The sequence below is a fragment of the Hylobates moloch genome, unplaced genomic scaffold (assembly GCF_009828535.3).
Source record: "Hylobates moloch isolate HMO894 unplaced genomic scaffold, HMol_V3 SCAFFOLD_12, whole genome shotgun sequence".
Taxonomy (NCBI): domain Eukaryota; kingdom Metazoa; phylum Chordata; class Mammalia; order Primates; family Hylobatidae; genus Hylobates; species Hylobates moloch.
Genome location: NW_026652287.1, coordinates 80174190 through 80196331, shown reverse-complemented (window position 1 = coordinate 80196331; position 22142 = coordinate 80174190). Strand labels below are relative to the sequence as shown.

Genomic DNA, 22142 nt, shown 5'->3' with positions numbered 1-22142 from the left:
ACTATTTGTATAAATTGTAAGAGAAACAAAAATACAATAAATTAACATAAAAATTTAATCTGAGTTCTTACCTTGTAATGAAAACAGCAGTACATGAAGCAAGAATACACTCCAAGGTATCATCAAATTGAGTTTTCTTACAATGGTCATTTCAGTGTAGCCTTTCTCCCTGAAATATAACCAAATTGATGATCTTTATTATGATGGCATCTTAGAAGTATGCATATTTGTAGGGTACTCAAATTCTAATAAATACAGCTATGTAATAAAGTAATTCAAAAAGGAATTCCAGGCTTTCCAACTACATACAGCATCTGAAGCTTTAGAACTTGCAGGCAACCCTTTGGCTGAGTCTCTCATTAGTGATGCATGGCAGCTTCTTACCTGAGCCCGTATTAGTTACACCCACACCTGCACATCATAGGCCTTTTTAGCCTATATCAAACTTTTTACCTTCTCAAGACAGCAGCATTAAAATAAAAATAAATATCTCTTGATATCTCCTGAAGCCACAAGAGATAACCATTATTCCTAATAGTTGATCTAATCTTTGCATTTTAGAAGTTTATTCATAAAATAATTACTGTCCTTTGAAAAACGGTGAAATAAAACCCTGTCAATCTTTCCTAGAATGTCTACATGTTCTTTAAGAATTAAAAGTTTTCTTTAGGAATTAAAAAGTACACTAAAACTATGTGCGTCTGTTTTCAAGTCCCATTACAGTATAGTTTAAGTTGACATGTTTATGGGCCCAAAGATATTTCTGTTAAACATTCTGCAACAAAAGTAGCAATTTTTTAAAAAAAGATAATATTCTATACTTGACTTTAAAAAGAAAATAAAGTAACTCGCCCAGCCCTGAAAACCTTCCCTTCACATCCTGTTTTTCCATCCTCTGTGACAAATACCCAATTAAACAACAGACTTATTATTTCAGCAGTAGGGGCACTCTTCTTTAACAGGGATTGACTGCTTACGTTGGCATGAGAAAAGAGCTCTAATATGTCATAATGAACTTTATAGATCTGAGCCCCACACGTTAGTGAAAACCATGCCTATATAGTGGATGCACATTTCTACAGCAGATCCCATTGAGTTAACCGCACTATTATCAAAGTCATTTAACAGACCCATGTGCAGTAGTAAGGAATGTCTAACCACACAGAAGTACTTTATGAAACAAAAAGGCACAGCAGTTGTTAACATCCTGTTGTACTCAGACAACTCTCCTGCAATGACTTCTGAGTCTTTTCTATTAAGTATTCTTGACATCCTAACTAATGTTACATGGTCCAACATTCATTATATAAACAGTTTCCTGTTTGTGTTCCAAATCCAATAATCATTTACTTTTGCTCTAGATGACCGTAATTCCTTTCCATTGCTGAAATTACAGCTAACTCCATGAGCCAACAGACGTTTCTCTATAAAGGAAAAGGCTTAAGCATGAAAATACAAACAAATTTCACTAAAATTATAAAGTAGTTATGTCACTGTCCCCCCTCCAGCACACACACATACACACACATTCACTTTCATTTTGAATTTTTAATGAATAGATTTAATTAATTGAAGTAGAGTATGTGTTTAATATTATTTATTGAAAGGTTACTAGTCTCTTACTCTTGAACTAATTAGACAATCATATAAATCTAGCATAATTAACTTATGTATAATTACATTCCAAATATTAGTTCAAAAATATATATTTACTCAATCACAAGCAAAACTATAAAATATTTTAGATTCTTAAGAATATGTGACTACAAAGTAAATTAAAAGGCTAAGGTTGAAATCTGTTTAGAAGACAATACTTTTCCCCAACAAAATATTTTTAATTAAGGGAATTAGTTTATGCAGAATGTTTATTGACTCTTTCTGGAAAGAGTTGAAATGTACATAACCAATATGCATTACTAAGTCCGCTCCTTATTTTACAATAGTTTCTCTTGTCTTCACAGTTTCCCATATAACTAAACCTGTAACATGAAAAATCTATAAATCATACTTCGGGATTATTTTTCCTAATCTAGTAACTGTTAGACTTTTTGCTCGACTTAAAAATTTCCAAAAGTCAGGGCTGGGCGTGGTGGCTCAGGCCTGTAATCCCAGCACTTTGGGAGGCTGAGGCAGGCAGATCACCTGAGGTCGGGAGTTTGAGACCAGCCTGACCAACATGGATACCCCATCTCTACTAAAAATACAAAACAAAATAGCCGGGAGTGGTAGCACATACCTGTAATCCCAGCTACTTAGGAAGCTGAGGCAGGAGAATCTCTTGAACCCGGGAGGTGGAGCTTGCGGTGAGCAGAGACCCTGCCATTGCACTCTAGCCTGGGCAACAAGAGTAAAACTCCATATCAAAGAAAAAAAAATTCCAAAAATAACAGCCATGTGGAAAAATCTCAAGCATAAACCAAAGTTAAATTTTACAGTTCAATAAAATGAACATTTTATAATAGTTATTTCTAACACTACTAGAACTTGGTAAAAAAGGTTAGTAAGCAGCAACGTAAAGTCATGTGAAAATTATGTAGTTCTGATACAAACTTTGGTATTTTTATGTACTTAATTAAAATGTAGTAACTCTGAACTTTTCATCTCAAGTTTCATACAGTATCTTTAAAGTTTTTATTCAAAAGCATCACAGTCATTTTCATAGAATAAAGTTGAAAAGTTCAAGCCTGTATTACTTGACATTTTTATGACCATTTTTCTGTTTTGAAATACATGTATTTAAAAACTGTTAAGTGGTTTTGCCTGCTAGAACTTGACCGGGCACAGTGGCTCACATCTGTAGTCCCAGCACTTTGGGAGAGTGCACTTCAGCTCAGAAGTTTAAGATTAGCTTGGACAACATGATGAAACTCTGCCTCTACAAAAAAAAAAAAAAATTACAAAACAATTAGCTGGGCATGGTAGCATGCTCCTGTAGTCCCAGCTACCACGGAGGCTGAGGTGGAAGGATCATCTGAGCCCAGGAGGTCGAGGTTGCAGTTAACTGAGGTCACATCACTGCACTCCAGCCTGGCAACAGAGCAAGACCCTGTCTCAAAAAATAAAGAAAGAAAAAAATAGTAGAATTTGTAAGAGGAAGCCTCAGGGTTGTTATTATTTTATAGGTAGAGTGAGCTTTGGTGTATGTCTTCTCTCTGCTCCTCTTCCATCAAGGCTCATAGTAGGAAAAATGTTAGAAAAGGAGAATGAACAATGGCAAAGAGAACAGTAACAAAAATCCCAAGTCCTTTTTCAACTAACTACATTATGAACTCGATACATTAAATGGTAGCCTACATGAAAATAAGCAAAATAGACTTCTTTAAATAGCTACAATACAAGAGAGTTTAGATGAAAGATAAGATTCAGAGCCACAAAACACGGAATTTATGACTGTTGCTACATGTAATTATTACTGTCAAAATGTAATTGACAGCTTTTATATTTCATTCCACCCTGACAAAGGAACTTTGGCAAAAAGTAAACCAGCCACCAGCTTGTGAAGTGATATTAAGTTCATAAGAAGTCTGAGACAACTATATAATACAAGCAATAAACAGTTCCCTTTCTGCTACAAAAGCACTGCACATTTTCCCACATGGAATATGATCTTTAGAAAGTGACACCTGACAGCCTATTGGCCTCAACCCAACACGTTAAAATAACTGGCAAGAATGGGAAAATTTTTATTGAGTAGTATATATGTCAATGATAATAACGGGATATTTGTAATGTAGCTCATCATCTTTGAAGAAAGTAAATTTCTTTCATGATTTATGTAACACTCATTTTTCATCAATTGACAACAAATTTAAAGTACATAACATTTGACTCCCATAATATCGCATTCTGCTAGTGAAATGCAAATACTGTTTACTTGTGTTACTAAACCTAACACATTTCAAGTTCATAGATTTTATCCAGAATTTATGTTATCATTTGAGCCAGCAAATAGAATCCTGTATCTTTAAGATGATGTTTGCCACACTGAATGTAACTGTCTTATTACAAGATAGTTTGTAGTATTCTATTTATGCTTTCTGGATGTGTGTTGCTTGGCAATTTCTAGGATGTTTCATATAATTTTAGAAGTAGCACCTATCTTACCTTTTCTGAATAAGGATATGATTATATTTCATAAGCAGTATCTGTGTTGGTCGTGATTTCAATTTAACACTCATCCCCAGAAGTTAATGTGTTATGTTTTATAGTGACATTTGTTTTTCAACTTGCTGTGATGCCATTAATTTGTAATATCTAATTGATACCTTGAAAGAAGTCATGTTTCTCCAACTAAAGTTTTCTCTTGTCAACATTGTAGCAGCAAGTTCAGTTTCTGCAGCTATCTTCATTCTCTGAACTACTACAACACTTTGCACTTGTACCATATAGTGAAAATATTAATGTAAGGCACTATTTAATACCATAAAGTTGGTTTCTCATGCTTTGAATTCCTTTATATCTTCAATAATGTTTATGTACTTATTTTAGAGTTGTTAAGAAAGAATGTTATTTCAGTTTTTTAGTGGCAGTAGGGGTGGTTCTAATCTTGTTGTTTGTTGTTCGTTTCTCTCACTTAGCATAGATGACTTCATGGATTTTGTAATTTTGAATTTGGGGTCCATGTCTGGCAAGGCATTTTATATGGGAATCCTTTACCACCAAAGTTGAGGATGTTCCCCTCCAAAAAAGATTTTGTACCAACTTCTGCCAAGTGCTCCAGGGAGCTTCATGTTAATTTCTCAGCTTAAGGGTTCACAGACCACAGAATATAAATTCAAATCCCAAACATAAAGTAAAATAAAACCAAGTCCAGTTTCTGTTTTGTTTTTGGTCTCTAGTAATATTCCTTACATCCTAGTGAACTTACTCAACCATTTACATGGTTGACTATTTTATTAAATTCAGTACTTCCAAGTACTTTATACTTGGAAGATTTTTATTTCATGTAATCTGCCATATTATTAAAACCAAACCACCAAGCATCAAAAATTACATGCTTTTCTTTTCTAGGTTACTTTATATTTTCTTTCTTACTTTTTCAACTTAATTACAACTTACTTAGCTTACAAACAAAAGTTCTTCAAAATAAATAACTGTAAATTTGTAAAGAAAGCATGCTATACTTGGATCCAATTATTTAAACTATAAAACAAAACCTGTCAAATCCCGAAATGTCATGATTGGATGACTTCATACAACACCAAGGTTTCAAATCAGACACCTAGCAATCTGATTTATGACAAGAGCCACTGGAGTGTCAAACGTTAGCCTATCATCTTCTGCTTCCCCTATATGGGCAAGATTGATATGGAAAACTGCCTTTGGAGATATGGCATTACTGTGATATTCAACACAGCACAAATCAGTATGAAAACATAACTTAGAAGGAACTATGCCCTTCGTTTGAATGGAGAGTCAAAAAAAGCTTGATCAGCCCATAAAAAAGGTTTCCCCTTTATCTTGACATGACCTCTTCCCATACCCCCAGCCTGAATTAGAGTCTTACTGAGTTACATGCAAAATTGTTATCATTATCTCCGAAAAGCTGCAGTGAAAATACACTAGTTCCCTTGGAAGGTTTTCTTCAGTCTTCTCTTCTAACAAGATAAGCTTATCAGCTTTACTGAGAATACAGAGGTGATTCTTAAACTTTGGTGTGTGTAAGAATTACCTAGCAAACCTATTAGAAGCACAGATTCCCAAACCATCCTTCATGGCATCTCGTATTTTCTCATCAAGTCTAAGGGGATTAGGCATGTGCATTATGATAAAAAGAGAATCTAGCTTCTTGAGAAAATTAAATACTAGTTCATTCTAGTAAGAAAAAGAAGTCCAGGCAAATTACAAATGTGAGAGTGCTGACAGATTCCACTGGAGGGGAAAGAAACAGAGGATGGAAAAATCTCACTACTCGCTACCGAGCAGTTTCCTGTTCAGAAAAATGAAGTAGATGTGTTATTTAATCTTGATACTCTTACCTCGCTCTTTATGCAAAGAAACTCCTCCCACTCACAGCCTCTGTTCCATTGGCAACACATCTTTATGACCCTCACTATGATTGGGGGAATAATGGTGCTGCCCTCCCCCCTCTCAACAAAGATGTCTGTGTCTTAATTTCCAGACTCTGTGAATTTTACTTAACATAACAAAACAGCCTTTGCAGATATGATTAAGGATTTCAGGATGGGGAGATTATCCTGGATTATAAGTGGGAGCCAGATAAAGGGTCCTTATAAGTGAAAAAAAAAAAAATTTGAAGATGGAAAAAGCAGTCAGAAATGAGGCAGACAGCTTGTAGAAGCTAGAAAAGGCAAAAACGGATTCTCCACTACAGCTTCCAGACAAATACAGTCCTGCCAACCTCTTGATGTTAGCCCAGTGAAACCTATTTCAGCCTCCTGGTATCCAGATCTGTAAGATAATTTTCCATTGCTTTAAGCTATTAAATTTGTAGTAATTTGTTACAGCAGCAAAGAAAATGAATGCATTCACACTCTGGCCACCAGGCATAGGCACTTGATGCTAAGCAAAATAACATATTAGTAGTCCTAACACTTATCTAATTCTCATTCTCAGGTATTGAAATGTAAATCACAGGGATAAAGGCCATGTGTTGACATAAGGTTGTGGGCCCAGGAGCTTTGTGGTCCAGCAGAGGTGGAGATGGCAACTATTTTTTAGTCATGTGCATGCTATTAAATAACCAAAAAAAGAGCTATTCTGCAGAAAGAAGTAGGAGAATGGAGCAGATGTTCAGAAGGAAGCAAAGACAAGCGGTGGTTTCCATGACTACCTCTATCCAGTAACTCTTGGTTCTGCTTCTCTGGAGAACCCTGACTAACAACATGGCCTTCTGCTGAGGGGTACTATGAATTAGATGGGGGTCTACTACTCCAAGGTTCCCAAATAATCCATTTAGACATAGAAAAAAATGGAGAATTGGAATGTATACATGCAAAAAAAAAAAAGGTATATTTTCCCAGAAAAAACTACTTGAAAGATACTAGACAGGCTGGGCGCGGTGGCTCACGCCTGTAATCCCAGCACTTTGGGAGGCCAAGGCAGGCGGATCACCTGTGGTCAGGAGTTTGAGATCAGCCTGGCCAACATGGTGAAACCCAGTCTCTACTAAAAATACAAAAAAATTAGCCAGGCGTGGTGTCATGCACCTGTAATCCCAGCTACTCGGGAGGCTGAGGCATGAGAATTGCTTGAACCTGGGAGGTGGAGGTTACAGTGAGCTGAGATCATGCCATTGCACTCCAGCCTGGGCAACAGAGTGAGACTCCATCTCAAAAAAAAAAAATTAACGAAAAGATACTAGACAAGAGGACAGATAAAGGTTTTAAGTGGAAACCCGAACAGGAACAGAAATGAAGTGCTGTGAAGTGATCTCAATACCACCAAGCCTTCTGCTGAGTCCAGCTCACTCTTCTGCTATCAGGAGTCAGAACCAAGAGAACCTGTGAGTTAGATTTCTACTAAGTGCTCCATTGGTGGGAGTCACGGAAACTTCAATAACACAGGGAAGTTCTGACAGGATTGGAGATCTGTCAGGCTCTTTTTGGCACTGAGCGGCTTCAGGATAAAAGCATTCATTTAAGAATCAGATGGTAGAATGCAGACAGCAGCAGGCAGGAATGCCTTTGTATTGATTAGGTTATTATTCCCAGTTCTTCATTCATTGCCTCCATGATGTAGAATTATATATATGCCTTTGCTCTTCTAGGTACCTTTATTGTACCCTCCTAGTGAGGTGGAAAAATTTTATTTTCCCTGCTCGTTGATGTTTGAATTGGTCAACTGACTTTCTCTGGCTAGTGTAATGATAGCAGGCATAACTTCTGCAGGGGCTTGCTATGTGATTGAGAGTTTTGGATGGTTCTCTTTCATTTATGAAATCCATTAGAAGTATATGTCCTGGGTAGCCACTAGTCCAAGAGAATGAGGAAACATGTGGAGAGGACTCTGATGGGGTTTGGATGTTTGTCCCCTCCAAAATCATGTTAAAATGTGACCTCCAATGTTGGATGCAGGGCCTAGTCAGAATTGTTTGGGTCGTGGGGAACAGACCCTTCATGAATCACTTTGTGCCCTCCCTGTGGTAATGAGTTACCATGAGATCTGGTTGCTAAAAAATGTCTCGGATCTCCCCACCTCGCTCTCTTGCTCCCTCTCTCGCTATATGACAGTTCTGCTCCCCCTACACCTTCTACCATGATTGGAAGCTTCCTGAGGCCCTCACCAGAAGCGTATGCTGGCATCACACTTCTTGCACAGCCTGAAAAACCAAGAGCAAAATAAGCCTCTTTTCTTTATAAATTACCCAGTCTCAGGTATTCCTTTATAAAAATGCAAAACAGACCAACACAGACTCCAACCAGAAACATCCTCAAAGAGGTTTCTTTGGCAAGAAAAATAATTCCCCAGGCCTAGAAGAAAGCATCCAGTTCCACTTGCCTCCATAGGTCATGCCTAAGGGCTACTACCTCTGGGAAAACAGATGGGAGGTGCCACAGGGTTGTGGCATCTCTATAGGCAAAGGGGCACCAATACCTACTGTATTTTTCCACCACAGCAAAGCTATTTCTTGCTTCTCTTCTAGATTAAATTTAAACATTATCCTTTTGGTGTAGGCGTCCTCCATTGCCAAGGTGTTCAGCCTTCTCTGTGATGTAGATCATTCATACCACTGCCATTTTTCTCATCACAGTATATTATATATTTATTTCTATATGAATCTGTCTTACCTGCTATGAATTTTTGAGGGCATGACACACATTATAATATCTTCTTTTCCTCATTACTGAACACAGTATTTCAAAAATATTTGCTGACTGAACAAATTAATGTATGCCTCTGCTATAAGACCCTGGGGAAAGCAGAGTTATCAAACCCTCTTCCTGCTCAGTGTTTTTGTGCACGGCCTCAATCCAATAGACGAGGCTAACTCCTCCATGTGGATGAATCTAAGCATTGCCCTCCACAGGTCAAGCTAATATATTTGAGCTTGTAAAATGACATCTCCCAAGTTCACAAGCCAAGAGCTCAAGGAGTCTTCGATGAGAGTTCTCAATCATTGAAAAATATCTATTCATTTGTATTATGAATTCAAGTTGCAGTTACAATAGCTTTGAAGATGAAGGAGAAGGAGGAGGACAAAGGCAATGGATAAATCACAGGAATTGTCTTCATAGAGAAAAGTGGAACATTAAATATCCCCTCCTTACCTTTCCTTGTTTCTCCACAGTCACATTTATTTGTGGACATATAAACCTAAGGCAGAGCACTATTTCACATCTCAGGAAATTGTGCTCCCACTCTTAACTACTCCTTGGCACTTACAATTTGATTAATTTATATTCCTATTTATCTTTCATGTGTATACCTGTCACTTCTACTAAGTTTATAGGTGATGAAGACTGGGATCTTGATTTATGCATCTTTATGTTTCCCCACAGGCTCACATGCAGTATTTGACCTAGATTAATGCTTAGTAGATATTGTTAGTGACAATGATGATAATGATGATGCCAATGGTCATCTCCTTTTCCTGATGTGCTTGTAGAGCTCAGTGGGAAGGATTGGAGCAAGGGGTGAAGTGTAATGGGAAATGAGATTAGAAAGGGAGGAAAAGTTCAGATGATACAAAGCCCTATGTTTCAACTAATTTGTATGGACTTGATCCTGTAAGCAATTGAGATTCATTAAGTTTCCAGTGTCATTTTGTTTAAAGCTATCTGATAGTAATGTGCTGCAATTCAGCATCCAATATCTGGCTTTCCTCCTGGTTTGAGCTACATTGCATGCAGCCGCACACAAATATCTCACAAAGATCTCTTTTCATATAGACAAGAGAGAACAGAGACTCCTAGAAGCAGGCAGAGAGAAAAAGACAAGAGATCATGAAAATTATTAATAATTATTAATATAAGTTCTGGGATATTTATTATTAGTAAAACCATAAATTAGATGGTATGAATTCTATACAAATAAAACTTTTACAAATCATCTATTAAACTAATTCAATGGGCACTATTATTCCATTGATAAGCAGAAGAAATAGCTAAACGAATAAGACGGCCTCTCTCTTCAAAGACTACAATTCAGTGAGGAAAACAACATTAAAATCATGATAAAAATAATCATTCAACTGCAATTGTGTGTTATTAAAGAAAAATACAAGATGCCCTGAAAGGGCCTTGCAGGAAAGGGGAGGACCTAGAAGGTCTTCTAGGAAAGGGTTTTAAACTGAGAACTGGAGTTAGCCAGAGAACCAAGATTCTACTAAGCAGAGAAAATAGCTTATGTCAATGTGTTAAGAAGGAAAAAGTGTGGTGGGTTTGAGGAAATAAAGACCTACTGTGACTGGAGCAAAGTAAGCTAGGGAGAGAATGGCACAAGGCTGGGATGTGGGTATAGCAAAGTGAGGTCATTCAAGTGCTTTGGGCCATTGTAAGATTTTGAACTTCATCCCAATAACAGAAGCTAAAGGCAAGTTTGAAGCAAAGGAGTAATATAAACAGTATTGTATGCATGCACATATGTACACATATACAAATATATTGCACATAAATATGCACACACATATTACAGGTTATGTATATTTTAATTTCAAGATCACTAGGCATTCAAGGAGAACAAGGCTAAATGGAGGAAAACAGCCACAGGAAACCACTGTAGTTCACAAGAGATGATAGCTATTTGGTCTAGGATGGAAGGTATGGAATTGAGAAAAGAAACTAATTCAAAACAGATTTCAGAAACAGAGTAATAGAATTTGCTAGTTAATCAGGCATGGGGCATGAGGTGAAAGAAGATGTAAAGGATAATGTTTTCTGGCACAATTAATTAAGTTGATGGTGATGTCATTTACTGAGATAGGAAACATCATAGAAGATTCAGGTCTGGACAGTTGTGAAGTCCATGGAGAGTTGTTTTGTTTATTTATTTAGAGGTATACAGGTTGTTGTTGTTGTTGTTGTTATTATTATTTGGAGATGGAGTCTTGCTCTGTCGCCAAGCTGGAATGCAGCGGCATGATCTCGGCTCACTGCAGCCTCCAACTCCTGGGTTCAAGTGATTCTCCTGCCTCGGCCTCTCAAATGCTGGGATTACAGGCATGAGCCACCACACCCAGCCAGGTAATTATTTTTAAACTGATAGCAAGCTTACCACAACTAGGGAGATAGTGAAGACACAGATAAAAGAGGATACTCAAAAGAGAACCATTCTTGAACAGCAGAAGAGCCTTCTCTGAAAAAGCTTCTACTCCAGGGGGTGAGAGAAGTTAAGCATATGTAACAGGGAGAATATTTTAAGTATATCAATGTGTCCTTCTCTTTTGCAATTTCATGTGGCCTGCTCCCACAAATCTTCCTTGGGGATTTAGATGATTTTGGCCAGAAAACAAAGAGGAAGAAAGGAAAATATAATATTCAGCTTCAAACATACAAAATGGAGTATTTTACCTGTAAAAAAAAAAATAGTAAGTTTGAAAGCCAAAGAAAGAAATTTTTATACTACTTCTGTCCCCCTTGTACATATTAAGAGGGAAGATTGAGGGACTAGATCTTACAGTTTCATACGATAGAATCCCCAGTGAGGAAAGAGGAGAAAGGAGTTCAACCCCATCGCTCACATCCAGAGGGACTGTGGGAAGGAGAAAGATGCCACCACATGCCTCTGCAGGCTGCCTTGGAGAGCTGAACTCGACTCATCTCTTTGCTTATCCATACTTTGTTTCTGCCATTAGGGTGCCTCTTGTGGAATCGGCTTTCCTGCCTCTGCTTCAGAGCTGTAAGAGGGCTTCTGAATTAAGAATCACCTCAGTGGCAGAAGTCTGCAGGCTGAATAGCATGGTCAGGGATTCATAGACAGACTTCAGTGGTGTTGACAAAAATAGCTGAACTCTGTAAAATATTTAAAAAGATTTATTCTGGCCGGGCACGGTGGCTCATGCCTGTAATCTCAGCACTTTGGAAGACTTGAGGTCGGGAGTTCAAGACCAGCCTGGCCAACATGGTGAAACTCAGTCTCTACTAAAATGCAAAAATTAGCCTGGCATGGTGGCAGGCGCCTGTAGTCCCAGCTACTCGGGAGGCTGAGACAGGAGAATCGCTTGAACCTAGGAGGCAGAGGTTACAGTGAGCCAAGATCACGCCACTGCACTCCAGCCTGGGCAACAGAGAGAGTCTCTGTTATAAAAAAAAATACATATATATATATATAAAGGTTTATTCTGAGCCAAATATGAGTGACCATGGCCATGACACAGCCCTCAGGAGATCCTGAGAACAGGTACACAAGGTCGTTGAGACAAAGCTTGGTTTTATACATTTTAGGGAGACATGAGCCATCAATCAAATACATTTAAGATATACATTGGTGCAGTCCAGAAAGGTGGGACAACTTGAAATGGGGGGCTTCCAAGTTATAGGTAAATTTAAAAATTTTCTGATTGGCATTTGACTGAAAGAGTTATTTTCAATAGAAAGGAACGTCCGGGTTACATAACAGGTTGTAGACGCCAAAGTTGTATCATGCCAATGAAGCCTCCAGGTAGCAGGCTTCAGAGAAAATAGATTGTAAATGTTTCTTATCAGACTTAAGGTGTGTATTGATGTTAAATACTGGTTGGCTTTTCCTGAATTATAAAATGGAGGAGGGCATAACGAGGCATGTCCGACCACCCGCTTCCCCTCATGGCCTTAACCAGTCTCAGGTTAAATTTGGAGGGCCCTGGCCTAGAGAAGGAAGTCCAGCTGGACTTCTCACAAAGCCAGTAAAAGCTGATATTGAGCCCCAAATCATCAGAGAAAATAAGTGGAACAAAGCAGGGGTTACAGTGGCTTTCATCAGCAGCTGCAGACATCAGCAGAGCCCTAGGGAGAAGACCATTTGTATAGCAGAGGTCCTCAGCCTAAGGAGAAGCCCAGAGCAGACACCCGCAGCAGAGACCAACATGCCTCCGGGGAATGATGTCCAGGTGGAAGAACCAGTCTCCCTAAGACAGACAAGGACAAGTGAAACCCCCTCCACTTCCCACACCTGGGGGCCAGCAGGCAAGGGACTGGAATTCTGAAAGATATTTACCTAAGTCATCCAAACAGAGCAGTGAATGACAGTCATAAGGTCAGCTATAGAAAAATAAAAATAAAAACCTAATTGTTCATTGTACATCTTAGTGTAGTGTTAATAAATCTGAGATCCCGTCTACATTTATAAATAACAATATTATCACATCAACAATGATAGATGTCATGTAAGGTGCATAGTTGAAAGGCTGTAGATAGGATAACCGTCCCTGGGAAAAATTGCATTGACTACATTTTAAACAGAGGATACAAATTAAGCAATGGAGAAAAGGAGGGGGACTGTAGCTCAGTGTTCATGGATATACCAAGGCTCACAGATACACCAGGATACTCCCCATCTCATCCACCTGCACACCAAACACTAGTGGCTCCAGAATCCACCTCCAGACCCCATTCACTTATTAGTAGAGGGAAAGCCAGATTGAACTCCCAATATTTGAAACATGAAATCAAACCTTCAAGGATGATTTTTTGCATACCAGCTGGGCTGAACAAGACAGGCATGAACAGGCATGAGAATGTATTCGTGATTTTAGATGACACAGTTCTCAAGAAAATCCCCTTTTTTGTTATGTTCAGTGATATTCTGGTAACCATTTAACAACCTCCACTGGGGAAAGAGGAGGACCCTAGTTTGTAGTGTTTGCAGATGTCCATGGTATAAATACTCCCACTATGGCCAATTTTGAGCTACTAATGTGATTTCAACTAGCTCACAAAATTCCTTCAAATTTAATAATGGGCATTCAGGAGCCACCAGGAGCTGGCTCCAGCACACCACTGTGACCCTTAAAGAGCCATGATAGGGCATTGTCTATATCAAAATCTAACTTGAGTGGGCCCCACAGTCTGCTAAGTTTTTACCTGGACTTCTATCTGAGTAATACACATTGTGATCTTCAAAAAGATGGCACATTAATAAGTCAAATATTAGGCTGAATTAAATCATATAAGCTTCATTCTACTAACCAGCCTATTTTAAGTCCTTGTCTGTCTTCATTCTACTAACCAGCCTATTTTATTTTTATTTAGCTTGTGTATAGGAAATTGATTTCCCTTTAGCATGACCTTATATTTCATAAAGTAATCATTCTTCAGTTGTGCTAGGAATCTGCCATTAACAAGTTGCTTGTTGCAAGTACAGAAAAGCCCTCTGCTGGCTCACTACTGAACGTCAGTGTGCATGCTCTCAGGCTGTTAACCATTCTTTTCCCTGCCTTGCTAAGCTGAGCCAAACTGCAAATTCTGTCTTAAAATGCCATTAAGATAAGAGTGGCCTGTTTCTGGTAGATTTCATTGTTGATATATGAAACTTTTCAGTTTATAAATCATATAATGTTGAATCATTCCAAAGATTAGTTATAATAGCCTAAAGAAACTTATAAACATCAAGCTCCCTTTTAAAAATTGTATTCTGAGATATTAAAAAGGGAGAGAGGGAGGGAGGGTCCACTTGCTGGGTGCATTAAAAGGAATTACATTTTTTTAAAATGAGGCTTTTGCAACACTTTTCTAAATAACAGGGTTAAGTCAAATGCTTTTTGAGAAGGAATTCGAAAGGGAAAAAAATTGTAAAGACCTCATTATTCCACGGTTATTTTAGTCTGATTCAAATATCATATGGCTTGTGACTTGTACAATGTTTCCAGTTTGGTATTTATTTGCCCCTTCTCTGACTTCTAATAGGAAAACAAGCAAAAGTTTATTTTTTTAATTTTTAATATTTAAGATAAACCTGGGCAAAATAAATCAGTATTACTTTTATAATCAGAAAAAATAAATGTAAGTGCTATAATAAATATTTTAGAGCACTCTCTAGTATAATGCTATATAATGGGAAACTTTTTCTCATTTATTCAACAAATATTTATTACAGCAGTATTGTCAGATTCTTCTTTCTATAATTGAAAATTTGTCATGGCTCAAAAGAATTAGACCATAATATTCTGATTATGTTTTTGGTTGGGGAATTAGAGTGTGTTTATTTTCCCTATGTGAATAAGTCTTATATTACTCTTGGTGACTTATGGTGATTCTGTTGGGTGATTTAAATTTGCAATTAGAAGGTCTTGCTTCGTTGATGGGCTAGGGAGTTATTCAAGGTTCTTTGGTTGCAAGTATCGGAAGAAACTAACTCTGCCCAAGCATTAAGCAAAAAGGAGAATTATTGGGTTATTGTAGATCTCACAGAACTAGTAGGAATGTTGAAGAATCATACTTAGTAAAATGAATATTAGGTTATCATCTAAAATAAATGAATTCCAACTGTTTCATATTTCCTTATAAAAACTCTGCTGAAGATCTGAAGTCCCTCGAGTGCCTGACTAGGTCACATGCCTAACCTTTGGCTATGCAGGAGTATCTAGGGACCCCTCAGCTTCCTTTATTAGCTTTCCAAGATTCCATACACTTGGAGGAGTACAATTCCCAAAAGAAAATCAGTGTTGTTAGTAAGAGGCAGCTAAAACAACAAAGGTCCACTACACTGCTTATACAATTTTATTCTGTACCATCACTAACTCTACTGATACAAGAGAATGACAGCTACTTCTCTGGGTCTTGGCATCTTCTTTTGTAAAATGAGGAGGATGTGTCAGATGACTTCAAGCTTTCTATATTTCACATTCACAAATCCAATTTAGGCAGACACTGAAACTATCTTTGGAAAATGTTTCTGTCTAAACAAAAGGACTTTCCTTAACCCTTGTCATTCTCAGTCCTCACTATTCCTCCCTCTCAGTTATACTCACATCTTTAAAGAACATCCATAGCTTCCTGGCTCTTGCAAATGTACAGCAAGCCTCCAAAACTCAGTGAATCTCACTTGGAGAATTTTTAAATCAAATGCATTTTACTCCAGCATGTATAAGGATAAGTTACATTGTCTGAAATATCACATTTCCTTCATCAAAGAGTGGATATTCCCAATAATATATGCTAACCTTATTATTATTATTTTTAGATGAAGTCTTGCTCTGACACCCAGGCTGGAGCGCAGTGGCACAATCTTGGCTCACTGCAACCTCCAACTCCCAGGTTCAAGCAATTCTCCTGCTTCAGCCTCCCGAGTAACTGGGACTACAGGCATGCACCACCATGCCCAGCTAATTTTTGTATTTTTAGTAGAGATGGGGTTCCACAATGTTGGCCAGACTGGTCTCGAACTCCTGACCTCGTGATCTGCCCGCCGCAGCCTCCCAACGTGCTGGGGTTACAGGTGTGAGCCACCACACCTGGCCTGCTTACCTTATTCTTAAGAATAAGGTTCTTTAAATTATGTTCTGTTTAAAATGAAGTTCTGAAGTTCCTTTCACAAAAGTAAGAATTCTTTGTCTTAACGAAGAAAAAGCCTGCTGCTCCATCTAGAGGACATTTTATATTGTCCAACTGAAGGGGCTTAGGGAGCCTATTCTAGATGTTCAATGTTCCAAATCTTGCTAAAAAATTCCACAATTTTCTCAAATTCAACTGATTCGTTTTTTTTTAAATATTTTCAATGAGCCCATACTATGTAAGAATGAAGAGGACATTTCCCTCATCTCTTAGTTTCAGCCAAAGATTATCTAAGTAATAACCTTTATTTTTTCATGAAATATTTGGGTAGATACTATATACTCACAGTACTTCTGGGATTTTTATGATTTAAAAAATGATTTCTAACAACCACTTACTAGTTCTTAATCATTTTCATCAATTATCAGAATTTTTTTTAATTTGACAGATATTTCCCCTCGTTTAAATATACGAAGACATTGGACAAAAATACTCATGTTCTTTTTCACTTAGAATTACACAGCATTTTTCTCCAAAAAGACTTGCCTGTTAAGAGAGCGTGCTATTTTTATTTTTAGTGACCAGAGTGGCAGTTGGGTAATGCTTCACAGCATCTTGGAGAAACTTCCTTTTTTTATGTAAAATCTAGGACCTTATTTTAGTGAAGCAATGTTTCCAGCATGGAAATTCACTTTTAACCACATGGAGGGCAAACATAGCCTCTATTTTCCCACAAACTTCTGTGAGAAAGTCAGATCACATGGTGAGAGCAAAGAAAGGGGGCTAGGAATAAGAAGCTGGGAGAGAATTCCATGGGGGAGGAGGGGTCCCTGGCTGATCTTAGGCTAGGGCCAACTCAATCAGGGCAGGGTAGTTGACCATGACCAGACCAGGCGGGGGCCCTCCTGGAACTGCACTGGTTTTGTCAGAGGTAGAACATCAACCCCACAGCAAAGTGTATGAGAAAAGAAACAACTGCTGAGCAGAAAGTTTTGCTCTGAGGTCTGACTTGTCCTACTGATCTCATCAAAAAGTTTGCCACATGTCCTGTAGGTATTCAAGAGTGACAAAACAATGTATCCAAACATGGAAGTTACACAAGCCAGGGGATTTTTCTCATAGACGGAAAGAAGAGGAGGAAAACAACAACAGTGGTTAGGGTCAGTCCTGATACCTCTTTCACAATGTTCTACATATTCTTGAGAAGAAAATATGATTCTTCTAAGGGATAGCTAATGTAATAACTTATAAGTGAATATGGATTTCTTGAAAGCAAAATTGAATGAAATATCACTTAGAATTCTAAGTGACATTTCAAAAAAATATAAATCTTGTTTAATGCACCACAATATTTAAAGCTGGTACAGCAGTCTCTAGTTCCTCTCTTGCCATTCACAAGAGGGCGAGATGATTTGTCCGAAGTCAGAGAGCTAGTGAGCAGCAAAGCTGAGCCCAGGACTGCCTTACGCTTGCTGATCCCCAGCCATCATTCTTTCTATTACAATGTAATTGGTATAACACTAGTTTAACACTACCAGTTGTCAATAAATTCTCAATATTCTGTCCCAGTAAGAGGCCAACTGTTTAAATGTTTCATTCTTATTTTAAAGGACAAATAACAGAACAAAACTTTATAAAATATAATCGTATTTGGTTATTTTGAGTAAATGTGAATATATTAAGAAACACAGTATATGGTTTATAAAAATTCACTTAGCTCATCTCTGCCTTGTTCCAAAACAGTATCTGGACAGTATTCAATAATTTTATTTCTTTCTTTCTTTATTTTGAGGACTTGCTCTGTCACCCACGCTGGAGTGCAGTGGCATGATCTCAGCTCACTGCAACCTCCGCCTCCTGGGTTCGAGCAATTCTCCTGCCTTAGCCTCCCAAGTAGCTGGGATTACAGCTGCCCGCCACCACATCTGGCTAATTTTTGTATTTTTAGTAGAGATGGGGTTTGGCCATATTGGCCAGGCTGGTCTTGAACTCCTGACTTCAGGTGATCTGCCCGCCTCAGCCTCCCAAAGTGCTGGGATTACAGGCATGAACCACTGCTCCCAGCCAGTATCCAATAATTTTAAAGTCACAATATGAAAAATAAACTAGAAGATGTCACATGGCCAGGTTTGATCTATCCTAGAAGGTAAAGAGAAGGTGGTCTAAGGCCTATGGGTTACACTACTCCTGTCTGTTCCCAGCCCACTCCTCTGCAATAACAGAAAGCCTAATCAGTGAATTGGCCTGCCTGAGGTGGAAAGGTTGGCCTTTCCCTGTTAGCTGCAACGTTATTTAAATTCCTCTGTACCACTCTGGGAAAAGCATGAACTACAAAGTAAAGGAGGAACTATTTTTAAAAAGAAACCACTACGGATGCTAACATGAAACAAAACTTGGATTCACTATCAAACTGAGATGTCAGTGTTCACTTTGCCCATGGTTTTGGCAAAAGATAAAGTTGTGAATAGGTTCTTCCCAAATGGCAAACGGTGATTTGATACCACTGATACCTTGGTGTCCAAAAGAAAAGGTAGATCTCAACTTTAATTATTTTGTTGAGCTTCTTTGAATTTATTTAATGGCTTCTAAGCATTAAAATATTTTAAAATTGTGCTAATCAAAATCTGCATTTTACCAGACTGGGGAAGCTCTTTCAACTATCAGTTAAGATGCACAGCACATCCTGTTCCCAAACAAATGACTCGGCAAATATCAGTGATAGGCATGCGTAAAGCAGCCTAAAAGTCACATCCAAATACAATTTGCTATTAATGCCATCATGTGCCAAAATAAATCATAAAAACTACTGCATTGCTATGTATCCTAATTAAAATGCAAAATCTGTAATATTTCAGCTGGCTACAAAAATGGGGCCAGAGATGCTGTGGTCAGGGTCAGGAGATCCTGTCAACCGATGTCTCCCACTTCCAGTCACCCAAGCTACCGTGGAGGTCTAGTCAAGTCTCACAAAGTAGAAACCAGTTTGGAGTGAGTCTTCTTATTACATCCAGCTGTTTTCTATCCCTCCAGAGCTTCCTCCCGTATAGCTAACTGATTTCTTGGTTTCACTTCAAATTATTCCTGAGCAAAGAAGACCACCCTAGGAGAAAGATGAGAATCTGTAGACCTGCTATCCTTGTGAATGATATGCTCCAGGTGCATCAAATAGTCATTCTCAAACCTAGCCTGCATATTTAGATTTATCTTGGAGAGCCCCGTCTAGGCCAGTGAAATTCTACTTTCTAGGTATGGGGCTCAGGCATTAGTGTTAAGCTGCCCCAACATTCAGTAATATCAGTTTTGCAATCTATCTCTTTTGGTCTTTCAGATAACTATATTGTCGTTTCAGAAGCTTCCTAGAAATTCACTTCTTCCAAGAAATGAATTAGTACTAAACAATTTTTGCTAAAGGGGGCAGGAGAAGTTAAAGAAAAAAATCCAACCTCATTCTTATGAGACTTGACAAACTTCCCAGCTGCTTGGGTCTTGTTTGGTCAATTGGTCAAAGACTGGATTCTCTTTGTTTTACTCAGAGGCATGCTTGCTATCCATGCCTAAAAGAAAATAAACATTAAGTTAAAGACAATGTTGAGTAAAAGATTATTCAACTGGGATTCACAAAATCTGGATTATGTTTAGCAGTTAATAGTTGTGGGACATGGGACCTTGAACTTAGCTCTCCATGTTTCATTTTCCCATCAGAAAAATGGAATCCTATACTTCCTTCTTCCAAACTCTATTAATCTGAGTACCTATTTATGATTCATTAACCAAAAACCCTTAAAGGATGCACTGTTCTTCACATTGCCAAAAAAAGGTGGAGTAGACTTTCTCCCTATGCACTCACACAAAGACATTAAATTAGAGGGAAACATGGACAGGAAAATAATACAAGAGACATCTGAGAAGTAATGAAGATCTAAACCAGAGGGATGGCAGAGAGAAAGGGAGGATGACACCTGATGGGAGAGACACAGCTAATTATAAATTATAAAATCCTTAGAAGATTAAAAACAGATAAAATAATTAAAACAGAGCTGTGGGAAAGCTTTACTCAAACAAAAATACTGAAAGGTCTGTGGAGGATCGATTGTTTATGATCCTATCCTCTAGAGACTGAAATTCTTTGGATATACCAGATGGCTTTATTTATATAACAAAAGTTCAGCTCTAGTGAGGTGCTGCTTGCAAATTCACATACAAATAAAAGAAACTGTGTTTATGTTTGTACATATCCTTGCTCATAAGAGGGAGTTTCCTTTGTTTTTTATGGACATTTGAACAAATGTTATACTTATAATGCTAAAGAGAAGTCTCACCTTTTTATATTTATTTATTATTTATTTATTTATTTATTTATTTATTTATTTTGAGACGGAGTCTCACTCTGTCGCCCAGGCTGGAATGCAGTGGTGTGATCTCAGCTCACTGCAACCTCTGTCTCCCAGGTTCAAGTGATTATCCTGCCTCAGCCTCCTGAGTAGCTGGGATTACAGGCGCATGCCACCATGCCTGGCTAATTTTTGTATTTTTAGTAGAGACGGGGTTTCACCATGCTGGTCAGGCTGGTCTCGAACTCCTGACCTCGTGATCCGCCCGCCTCGGCCTCTCAAAGTGCTGGGATTACAGGCGTGAGCTACCGCTCACCTCTTTTTAAAAGGAACAGCAACCTCCCAGTATAGCCAAGTAATCCCTAGAACATAAAATTTAACACAGAAAATTTTTCTGACTTTTGTGGATCTTCTCTATCCAAGTGCATGACAAATATTTATTTCACTCCTCAATGTTCATATTCAATCCTATCTCTTCAAATAGCATCACTGACAATTAAAAAGAAATATCAACCCTCTCCCCAAGTGAATATTTCAAGCTGCATCCTGTGTCAACTCCTGGCACTCAGTCAGCCTTGTCAGCCCAATTTAGAGCACATGGCAGTAATCCAATTCATTGTGGCTGTTTGTGGTCCCCAGATCAGGTTTCAAAAAAGAAGGGGCAGCAATCCGGTGACCTTCTCAAGATAGTAGAAAACAACTCTGGTCATGACTGACACTTGATCTTTCTGCTAACATTAGCTCCTAATCAAAGAAGGTGCCAAGCTTGTATCTGACACCAGCCCACAAACCTTTCTGTCCTCCTCCAAGAGGTGTGGGCATCCTGTCACCCACTGAGTTTCAGTTTTGGAATGACTGTCCCTTTCAGATCCAAGAAAGTTTGATTTTATTGACATTTTAGATAAAGCTCAAGGCCTGTCTTAATTGAGCTTTCCGGTTATTTATAATGCATACGTATTTACTATTCATTGTCTTTATACTTAGTGAGGTTCAATGTGATTAGTAATAAAGACATGGTTATAACTTTATACAATTAACAACCCCAGAATATTCATATTATAATCAGGAGATGGCATCCACTCGGAAGCTTTTTTCTGTGCATCTCTCATCCTGTCGTCCTTTCTTAAAAATGTGAGTATTACTCTTCCTGGGCTTTGTGTCATCCTTCCTCCATACTTCTGCTGGATCTTCAGGACTGGCTCAGGCATGGCCACAAATTGGCCCCAGCAGGGTCTGCAGAAGTAAACTTTACCTCCAAGGCCAGGCCCTGTTTTTCTTACTTCACCAAATACTAAATATTGGTATTAAAAAAAAAAAAAAAAACCTGGCCACTTGCCTAAGTCGTCCCTAAATCAGGAAGCTGTTCCTAATGTGAAGAGGCCTTTAGGGAACGCTGTTGTTTTCTCATCCCTTGCCTCTTATATAAAAGTCTGTGTTGAGG

General features: G+C 38.2%; 1 protein-coding gene across 2 annotated transcripts in view; it reads right to left on the bottom strand.

Annotated features, from left to right (window-relative positions):
• Positions 1-22142, bottom strand: part of OTOGL (otogelin like) — a 269944-nt gene that overhangs the window by 168335 nt on the left and 79467 nt on the right. For both annotated transcript variants that reach the window (XM_032171665.1, XM_032761833.1), the window contains 2 exons: positions 19814-19924; positions 72-169 (listed from right to left, as the gene is read on the bottom strand). In XM_032171665.1, coding sequence (XP_032027556.1) covers positions 72-169; positions 19814-19818 — 103 coding nt within the window. In that variant the 5' untranslated portion in view covers positions 19819-19924. The remainder of the gene's footprint in view (positions 1-71; positions 170-19813; positions 19925-22142) is intronic.